General features: G+C 35.2%; 2 protein-coding genes across 3 annotated transcripts; one reads left to right on the top strand and one right to left on the bottom strand.

Moving 5' to 3' along the window:
• Positions 1 to 2,030: 2,030 nt before the first annotated feature.
• LOC120636849 lies at positions 2,031 to 3,835 on the top strand. 2 transcript variants are annotated; one of them, XM_039908411.1, is made up of 5 exons: positions 2,031 to 2,578; positions 2,660 to 2,805; positions 2,967 to 3,178; positions 3,309 to 3,376; positions 3,740 to 3,835. In XM_039908411.1, the coding sequence occupies exons 1-4, from the start codon at positions 2,514 to 2,516 to the stop codon at positions 3,351 to 3,353; spliced, it is 468 nt and encodes a 155-aa protein (XP_039764345.1). In that variant the 5' UTR covers positions 2,031 to 2,513; the 3' UTR covers positions 3,354 to 3,376; positions 3,740 to 3,835. The 2 variants fall into 2 exon arrangements, 1 of the variants encoding a protein (XP_039764345.1); XR_005659402.1 differs by having other exon boundaries at positions 2,967 to 3,376.
• On the bottom strand, positions 3,570 to 5,500 carry LOC120636834 (putative nuclease HARBI1). Its single transcript, XM_039908396.1, has 7 exons — positions 5,276 to 5,500; positions 4,981 to 5,171; positions 4,778 to 4,910; positions 4,560 to 4,701; positions 4,333 to 4,480; positions 4,052 to 4,199; positions 3,570 to 3,862 (listed from the first exon to the last, which is right to left on the bottom strand). The coding sequence occupies exons 1-7, from the start codon at positions 5,498 to 5,500 to the stop codon at positions 3,722 to 3,724; spliced, it is 1,128 nt and encodes a 375-aa protein (XP_039764330.1). The 3' UTR covers positions 3,570 to 3,721.
• Positions 5,501 to 10,617: the final 5,117 nt, after the last annotated feature.

Here is a 10,617-nt window from a genome sequence, read left to right as displayed (position 1 = left end):
AAAATTAAGATAGTTTGGCTGGGAGGTGGTAATGCATCCGCTGTATAGTCCTGACCTTACACCTTCAGATTTCCACCTGTTTCGGTCTCTTCAGAATTCTTTAGGCAGTGTCAGGTTAACATCACGAGAGGACTGCCAAAACTACTTGTCGCGGTTTTTTGATTTCAGAAACCCCAAAATTTCTATAGCAATGGGATTATGTCCCTACCTACCTATGCCTAATTTATGCAAAGGAAGAAAATAAATTCCAAAAACTTTTTAATGCTGATAGTACTTCTAGAAAAAGAGGTAGTATTTAGATTTTATTACAACGTTCTACATAGATACTAGTTTGCGAAAAGACTATTATTCCCGCAACCCACTTTTCCGCAAATTTCTCCCTATATCACATTTCAATTTGTATGTCCACTTAAACTAACTTTATAACATTACTATCAGCAGGTGGATCAACTGAATTCCAAACTTTTTTCTCCAAAAGTGACAGATACTCTACATTCATAGCTTTTTGCCACCAGAGGAGTTTGATAACTTTATTGCCTACACATATGTTTGTGGCTTCTCAAAAATTCTGGTCTACATACCTATTTTATAATCGCCATATTTCGTCGGCGGTGTACCACGTGTACTGCGCATGGATCGGCAGCTGACAGACTCCTCTGTACTAGTCGCCACTTCCCCTCCAACTATAGCGCCGCCGACGTCTCGCGTCGTTTTTTCTCTCTTCCGCCTTTCCTCAGCAGAAGACTCGGCATCAGTAGAGGCCTGCTCTACCTCACTGTTGTTGCAGCAGTCATCGCCAGACTCACCATCTGTTAATTCATATAAAAATCATGTGATTTATTTATATTATATAAGACGAGAATTACGATATTCATCAATGTCAGCACATTTATTTTCAATAAAAAGTACATTAGGAATGTGCTTTTTACTATACAGAATAACCTTCCTTGGATTTATTTAATGGTTCTATAAATCGGTAACGCTGAATAACCGACAAAAATGCACAACTTTCTCTTAGCGTTCAATTTATTATGTAGACTAGACTGCGGGATTAATGAATAGGCAATGCATCCAAAAACAAAGGTTTCCTTTACAAATAGTGTGTCGGGACCACACTTCCTCAGTGTTGCTTCTGGTATTCAAATACATCTGCTGAGTACAATGCGGTAAGGTAAGCTGGGCCCCAAGTCTGCTATTTTACAAGATTTGTCATTATGACACCATTCCATTGCAATCCAATTATCATTGTGCCCAAAGTCGCTAGTCTACTAAATTCACAATGGTCTTGCAATTGGATTGTAATTGGATGATAATTGCATTGTGGTAGAAAGAGAATCAGTGTTGCCATTTGGTCAAACTGTGTTTGAGAAGTAAAATTAAAAAAACTACCATTAATTAATAATGTCCAATTAAGCGAATTTTTGATTAGAAATATTTTTAAATGTTATTGATTTCCTATCTAAAGACGAACTTTGTATCACATTTGGTAAAACAATCGAAGGAATCCAAAAAAACAAATATTTTGTGTGCCGTAAGAAGACGTAATGTCAAAAATAATTATATTTAATCTGTAACTGTCACATTAAAATTTTATCTTGTTAACCTGCGTTTCGCGCTGTTGATATATTTCAAATATATTACAAAAGTGAACACGAAAATGGTTATCATACAACAAATTTCGGCGCTTCTCGACTTCTTAGAGAGCCAGCCAGAGCTAGCGCTCGGCCATTGCAGCCGCACAAGTGAAGGGCGCAGCTTCGCAAAGCGGCGTTGGGTGGAGTGCGCTCAGATTTTAAATTCAGTCGGGGCAGATTGCCCCAATAAATCTCCCATGGAATGGCGAGCCGTAAGTAATGAAAACTTGCACCGTCTATGTGTGATATTTTTCTAACTATGATATAAAGTCTAAACACTACTTTAATGCTGTTCTTTTTTTTTAGTTTTATAATGAATATAAGTGCAAATTGGTTAAAAAAATTAAATTAAAAAAGCGAGAACTGAGCGCTACAAACATGCATTTTGTTTTTATTTATTTGCACATTTAAGGTGGTGGCCCTGCCAAAAATATAAAATTAACCCCGCTACAGGAACGGCTCTATGACATAATAGGACGGGATATTGGGGAGCCATTAGCTGGTGTCCGTCATAACCCACTATCTGTAAGCTTTATAACATAATAATGATATTTGAATGGTTGTTTGCATCACTGCACCCCAACTTCTTGTTTTGTGCTATGTCATGTTTTGTTGCACTCTATATATATATTTTTTATTCATTTTATAACTTCTCTAACTGCATGGTTTTTGTTAAATAGCCAATTATATCATTGCCTGCTGTGGAAGTTGTTGCTAGCGCAAATCCTGCAAATCATTCTTATTCGTGAGTGGTTATAAACTTTACTAACCTTTTGTTTTAACAATATTTCCTTTGATCTTCACTGAATCATCTACTACATACTATTTTATTTTTACAGGATATTAGACAGTTATTGTGTCACATCAGCTAGTGCAGATATGGTGCCTGGTAGTGACACCAATAATGTTGATTCTGCATATAATGCAGAATCACAAGTAATAAGGTATATAATTTATCAGCAGGCAACTTATATACATGTATGGAAATGTCTGCAATAATAATCATACTAATGTACATTTTTTAGCTTAGACCATGAACCGTTGATAGAGCAGAATATTAATAATTTTGAGTTAGATGAAGAACAAACACCATCCATCATTCGGACTCCGCCTTTAAAAAAATCTAGCCAACAATCAAGGAAACGTCGTCCAAGATATTACCCAACAGAAGGTTGTTCATGTAGTTACTTTTCTATTAGCTGTCTGAAAGATAATAGCAACTAATAATGTATTTGTAACTTAAGACATAAAATATTATTAATATAATTTATTGTTCTTTGGAGTGTGTAAGAGGGCATCAGAGATTTAGAAATATTACCTTTTTATTTACAGATAGAGCTTTAAAAGATTCTCAAGCCAAACTCCTAGAAATAGAGGCCAAGAATGCCGAGGCCACTTTGGCACATGCTCAGGCCACTAATAACTTGGCTGCAGCCATTGATAGATTAGGACAAGTTACCAATGAATCTTCCAGTAGGCTGGCTGCAGCCATAGAAAAAATTGGGGACATGATTGGCATCTTTGCCTCAGCTTCATCAAAGAAGGTTCTTTTTTTATTTTGTTCAATTAAACCCAAAATGGCCATTGGCCATATATACTTGGGTCAGCGAGGTCGGAGAGATTTATTTTTAAAAACAATTAGTGGTAATGTAAAAGTTCTAATTATTTTTCCAGAAACGTAGGAAGATCGTTTTGACATCAGATTCAGAGTCAGACTGAAGAAAATAAATCTTTTGTGTCAGGTAAAATTTGTTAATTTCATCTTAGTTCAATCAAATTTGAAAAACATTAACAAATATTGGGTAAAATCAAATTATTAAAACAATAATATATTTTTGTAATTTTATTTTCAATTGAGGAGACAATCACAGTAATTATGATTTGATTCAAATTAAATTTCTTTTTATTTATGTATATATGTCATAGGCACTTATGAAGTGTACATAATGTTTTCATTAGGTTTAGATCAATTTCAATCAATTAATAATATTTCGCTATGAAGTTAAATATCATTTTTATACTTGTTCAATCTTATACACAATTATAAGACTAAATACGAGATTTGACCCTTTAAACATACTAATAATTTATGCATTTCTCCACAGTTGGTTGACAAGAGCCTGCTGCAGTGACCGACCTTCAAGAAGACCCTGATTCACTCGTTGATGTCTCTGTGAATTGAGTCCTTCAATAGAACTTTCCAACTCTGCTCTCGAATTCTGTTCATCCTGAATTACAAAAGTTATTGTTTAATAATCATACTTATAGCATGAAGTCTGCCTTTTGTAAACCATTTTTCTCTGTTATGCACTAAATTGAATAAGTAAATAAATAGATTGTTCATTGTCTTGAAACTCTGTTTTATATTAAATGTCTCCCTCATAGAAAGAATTTTAATAAACACAAAAATTTAATACCTGTTGCAGAAGAAGAGTTTCCTCAGGTGTCAGCAGAGGCACAGGTGCTTTCATTTTGTTTGCTATGTTGTGCAAAACACAACATGCATTAACAATCTTGCCTGCAGAGATAGGATCATAATGTAAAGCACGTGCTCCAAGCAAACATCTGAAAAATATTTGGCAATAAAACTATTTACCTTATTTTAGCAGTTTAGACCCTTTGCTATAATGATACATTACAATAGAGTAGAAACTATTAAAATAACATACTATTTCAGACAGAATTTTATTAACTTTACCTAAAACGTGCTTTCAATACACCTATACAGCGCTCAACTGTATTACGTGCAGTGACATGTTTCACATAAAAGCGGTGCTGTGGTGTCCCCTCTATGGTATTCAAAATTGGGGTCATCATCGTTTTCCTAAGAGGATAACCACTGTCACCTGAAAATCCAACCAATATTAACCTTAAAGATTAAAATTCTTATTGGAATGTATTCAATAAAATTAAAATAATTAATACCTAATAAAAAACCTTGATTGCCATTTTCATTTAATTCTATTAAATGTTGACTTAGTGGATGACTTTGCCACACACTGCAGTCATGAGCAGAGCCTGGGTTGCTGGCATCTATGCACAATATATTAAGGTCTGAGTCGCAGATCTGTAAATTAAATTGAAACAAATAAGCTAGGTATATAACATTGTATTTTAAAATATAATTTAAATATTAAACCTACTATCATAACATTTAGGGAGTGGAATCCTTTCCTGTTAAAATACCGCTCTTCATGCACTTTTGGTCTTATTATTGCCACATGTGTGCCATCAATGCAACCTAGGACTCCTGGGAAATCAAATTTCTGATAAAACCTGAAAAAGATTATTAGTAAATCATATAACATATTGCGTTCATATAATATGGCAAAATATCATTTCTTACTTAGCCTTAATAGCATTTCGGGTATCACTCTGGGTGGGCCATTTCACATATTTTCTAAATATTATATTAAGTGCCTCCGTCACTTGTCTCACAGCTCTTGAAACAGTCTTCTGTGCCACATTATGGAGGGCACTCTGCCCAACCAACGTTTGATAACACCCAGATGCGTAAAACGCTAGTGCTACCAGAATCTGCAAAAAAAAAAAATTGGCATTACCGTCATACACAATCATAATGTATTCTGAGACTGCTATGCTATTATTAAAAAGCAATGAAAATTTTAGTTGTTTTTTACCTTAGTTTCTGCCGAAATTCCATCATTCCGACGGGGTTTGGGAATCAGTGGAGTGAGCTCCTCCACTAGCCCCCTAACAGTTTCTTTCCCAAGGCGAAACGTTTTTATAAATTCCGCATCGGGAATATGAAAGGGATCTATATTGATCCTGAGTAAGCGGCGGGCTCGACGGCGCCTTCTACGCTCTGAAAGATGGTTTTGGCGAGCATCAACAGCATTAGCCATCTCCAGAATATTCCATCGCAGCCTTAACATTATCTGAACACTTTTATTTTTACACAAATTTTATTTCTATAAAAATAATATTGCTAAAAGGCAATGACTGCAGAATTGCGTCTCAATGGTCTCACAATGATCAATAGAACTGTCAAAATATTAGCAGACTACCAATTCGTGCGATCATTGAATTGTCATTGTGCAGCAGACTAGCAAATGTTCATTGAAGTGTCAGTGGTTTTCCATCGGAAAATCATAATGACACCATAATGACACCATTGTGTTAGCAGACTACCAAATATGCCAAAATTGACAATTATGAAGTCACTGATCGATCACTGACACACAATTGTAATAGCAGACTTGGGGCCCTGGTGAGCTGTTCCCTTCTTCTCTAGGAAACACTTAACACTGCCCCTATGGTAATTCAAAATCAAAACCAATGTTATCAAAACGCAGGCATTTTATATGTTACGCACTTACGTAATAATTATTTGATAAAGCAATCTTACACTTCACACATTTTCTTGAATAAATATCTAAAGTTTTGAAGAGAAAAATTATTAGTAGTAAGGGCGAGTAAGTACCTTGCATTTCCACAGCTGGAGTCTCTCATAGGGCTCCACACGTCACTATGGATGAGTTCCAAGGGTCGGCCAACACGTTTCGTAGATCTTTTCGGAGCCCGGGCCACAGGCTTTCCTTCCAGGCAGGCGCAAACTTGTTGAAATCTTCTTTGTCATCCTGAAATGAACATACCTTTAAGACAATGATACCCTAACCGTCTATGCCATAAATCAGTATTCATGTTAAGTATTATTAGACTTAACTAACTTTGCAATATTGACTTCCTGCGCTTGATGTAGGACAGTCATCGATTGCTCTTTTGCAAAACAAAACATTCATTCTATCAGTGACGTGCATAGAGGGTATGTAAAGTATATGCAAATGTTTATTTAATTTTCATTTTCATTAATTCTTCATTTTATATCATCTGCATACCCTGTACATAGCCTCAATGCACGCTACTGCATTCTATATACACCCACATAGATTAGCAGATATAACAGGCTGGTGTTGTATACTACAACTGTCATGGACAAAACACCCATCTACATTCATGATCACAACCATGCCTCTTTCACATAATTTAATAACAGAAAACAAATTTTGCAGACAACTACGGAACGTAAAAAACATTGTTTAAGGTTTTATCAAAGTTATTTATGCTGTTTACATGAATATCTGTAGAGCTCTCCAGTTTAGTCGCTCCATCATCACAAGTGATCATCCTTTTCCATCCATCACCACGGAAAGATCTGGAGCAGTCTTATTCCTAGCCAGGACTGCACGGACAATGTGATCAAAAGAGTTAGTGTTTAAAATTATACAACTTTAGGAAGTAACAGTTTCTACCCTTAGTAAAAGTTTGTTCACTGGCAATACAGTACAGCGTCGCTGGTACAGTTGCTTTCGAGTATTGTAGCAGTATACTTCAGTTAAATTGAATGTATATCCAAACCCTGTTTTAAAGCCTATAAACACTTCAACAGCCTAGACAGTAGATCTAAAAGGAACGTTTGTAAGTGGATAAAAATCAATACAGGATTTGCGACACTAAAACGATTGCAGTAAGAAGTTTTGTTTCGATACGCGAAATCGACTACGACTGCGAGCGTGCAAATGTGCTAAGGGTAAAAAGTCTTTCCCCATCAAATAAATAAATGAAAATATCATAATAATGTACTCAAGACTCCCCAGTAAACTGGTTAAAAGTAAAAGTCTTTTAAACTGTAATAAACCACATCCGAGCATGTTCACATTGAAATTGCCTGGTCTCCCCGTCCTCCCGTGTCAAACGGATGGTAACCCCTTTAGACCCTGACCTATTACCCCCATCTCTCCCATCCCCCTTAATTCTTAAATCTAGACAGATTACGAGTCTTAGAATATCTACGTCGAGTTTGTAAACACTTATTTTTCTTCAGTTAAAGGCAAATCCGCGTAACTATTACGCACCAACGCCAACATTAATAATCAATCAAATCCAACATATTCATTAAAATTAATTTTGGTCAGAACATTTCAATTATAAGTATAGGTATTAAAGAAAATGTAGATAGAGCGAAAGTACAATCTCATGTTAAATGTTTTTAAGGAGAAGTAGAAAGCTTCTGAAATCCATTGGTTGATATTATAGTGTATTCTTAAATCTAAGTAAAAAAAAAAAAAAAAATGCATTGATAACCTCTTCCTTTATTTGAAGTCGGTTAGAACTATGAAAGAAGAAATAACCTACCCTACCCAGTAATGCGGAAGCCACTTAGGAAGAATAAGTTAAAAGTAGTTAATAATTAGTATATACAGTGGCGTGCATTGCATATATGCAAATAAGCAGTGCATACCCTACCCTCAGGGTCTTAAAGAGCCTTCAGATAGGACCATTAAAGTTTTGTAATTAAAAAAACACTAAGTAAAAAATATATGAAAGCGCCATCTAGTAATGAGCGGCCAAACTTCTAGGTCAATTGTCGCTAGACAGGCGACAGCGCAACCAGCGCGCGCGAGGCGGCGCATAGCGTACAAAATAAAATCTTTAGCGTATATCTCTAAAAGCGTATTTTAATTTTTAACCGTAAATGCTAAACATTTACCTTTTAAAACACGTAAAAATCTCATGTTATCTATTGCAGGGTAAATCAATTATTATGAATCACTCGACATATGACGCCCTCTACTGTTGCATAGAAATATCAAATAAAATAAGCACGCCCAAAGAAAGAATCGTTCTGCTAGATGTGTGCGTGCAAGTTAGTAGTGTGTGTCGTGTAATGTTATAATCGTGCGCTTGTACTTACAAGATTAGCATCGGTCTTGTGTGAACAGTTTCATTCATAAATTCTCTATTCTCTAATTACGTGTTTCATTTTTTCTATGAATAAAATGATTTGCTTGGTTTGTTATTGTTGTTAAAGGTCATTATTCTTTTTTTAGAATTAAAAACATTATTCACAAATGTAAATACCTTTTAGTGTCTTTTAAGAAAATTAAGGATCTAATATTATCGAATTAGTCTTTCGTTTTGAAAATAATCTATGAAACCAAACGCTGTCTCAATTTTGAAAAATGAATAATTTAGGTTTTCCAGGAATCATTGGAGAGTGAGAGAGTTAACAATAAATATGGTTTCTATTTATTGTTTACATATCAAAATAAAATAGCGTTCGTACCCATACTTACAAAAAATTAAAGACATATTTTGACTAATTTCGATTGCAATATTATCATTAGCATATTCGATCGCCATTATTGTTTACCTTCGAACAATGCTGTATGGCGTTGGTGATAAATAAACGGTTCAAGTGCATAAATTCAGTAACTTATAAAAGTTTGAGCAGTGATAGTTTAATGTGTTAAGGTTAATTTATAGTTTATTCATTCATTTTATAATGAAAGCATATTCGTGCGGTCTTTGTTTGGGTTCAGTGTGCCTGGAAAAAGTACTTAGAGAAAACTTTAATTTCTATCCCTACTTATATCGTAAAATTAGAAATCATTCGCAAAGGAAGGAGTGTACCAATGTTACAAATATCCCAAAAAAAGGTGATAAAGTCACGCGTATATTTAATAATAAATATTACGAAAACTATTCTTGGCTAAGCGGCTTTGTACACACCAATCGATTAATTTGCTTTCCTTTTGTTTTATTGTCCAATATACGTAAAGTGTGGAATGATAAAGGATATTGTGATCTTAATAATTTTCATAAAAACGCTAAAAACATGATATGTTGGAAAAATATTATCATCATCAGTGTGCTTAGAAAATGCTGCCGAATGGTGTGTCATAATTTTGTGACGTAAATCAGGGTATGTACTTTTATTCAATTAGCAGTAGATAGACGATAGTATTAAATCAATCAAAAATATAACTTTCGTAAAGTAATTTGATTATAAACCGACATACCTATCTAAAATCTAAATTTTAATTTTACTTTATGTTTGTGTTGAACACCTTGTGCATACCCTGGGTCCAAGGGCTATGCACGCCACTGAGTATATACCTTCAAAGAAGATAGCGGGCGTGTAGTTGTCCTGCGTAGTAGTCATACATAGCGCATGCCACGGATCGACCGAACCGTGCACGTACGCGACCCGACCGGCGGGTATGTTTAAACCACCGAACTCTTCATTAGTCCACTCAGCACACGCGTTCACAAACACAGAGTCAAATCTGTAACGAAGAGAAAATAATATTAAAAATTGTTCAATGTACATACTTGTTTCAGTGTTTATTTTATAACTTAAGCTTATTTAAGCGATTATTTATGAACTATTTATGAAATTTATAGCTAATAAATCTAATAGGTTGGGGAAAAAGTCTTTTCGCATTATAGTATGTATGAACATGTAATAAAATCTCTTTGGCTATACTATTTGTATCTGGCTGGTTTTGGTATCAAATTAGGAAAATGTGTGAAGATGAGTGAATCTAATGAAGAAATTCCTTTTTACCTTTTAAAATTTTACTACAAAAAAGGTAAAAATGCAACGCAAGCCGCGAAAAAAATTTGGGTTTAGCGTTTTCAATCCGGAAATTTTGATGTCAAAGATGCACCTCGCTCTGGTTAGGAGGAGCCCTATGACGGATATAATGGATGCCATTTTTGAAAAAGTGGACCAAGATGGGCAAATCAGTAGGTACAATGTAGCTGAAGAACTGGGAATTGACCACAAAACCATTTTTGACGGAGCTGATAAGAAGTGGATCATGACCGAACCATTTTTGAACTGGTGATGAGAAGTGGATCATGTACGACAAGAAAGTGCGAAAAAGGTCACGGTCAAAGGCCGATCAGGCTTCACAGACTGTGGCGAAACCCGGGTTAACTCGCAACAAGGTGACGCTGTGTGTGTAGTAGTAGGATTGGAAGGGCATTATTCATTATAAGCTGTTACCACCAGGCAGGACCATCAATTCTGAATTCTACTGCGAACAACTGATGAGATTAAAGCAAGAAGTTTAGAGAAAGCGGCCGGAATTAATCAACAGAAGAGGTGTGGTTTTTCATCATGATAACGCTAGACCTAACACATCTTTAGCCACTCAGCTAAAATTAAGATAGT

This window comes from Pararge aegeria (genome assembly GCF_905163445.1).
Source record: "Pararge aegeria chromosome W unlocalized genomic scaffold, ilParAegt1.1 SUPER_W_unloc_4, whole genome shotgun sequence".
NCBI lineage: Eukaryota > Metazoa > Arthropoda > Insecta > Lepidoptera > Nymphalidae > Pararge > Pararge aegeria.
Note: the sequence above shows the minus strand (reverse complement) of the source record. Positions and strands in the feature narration are given on the sequence as shown.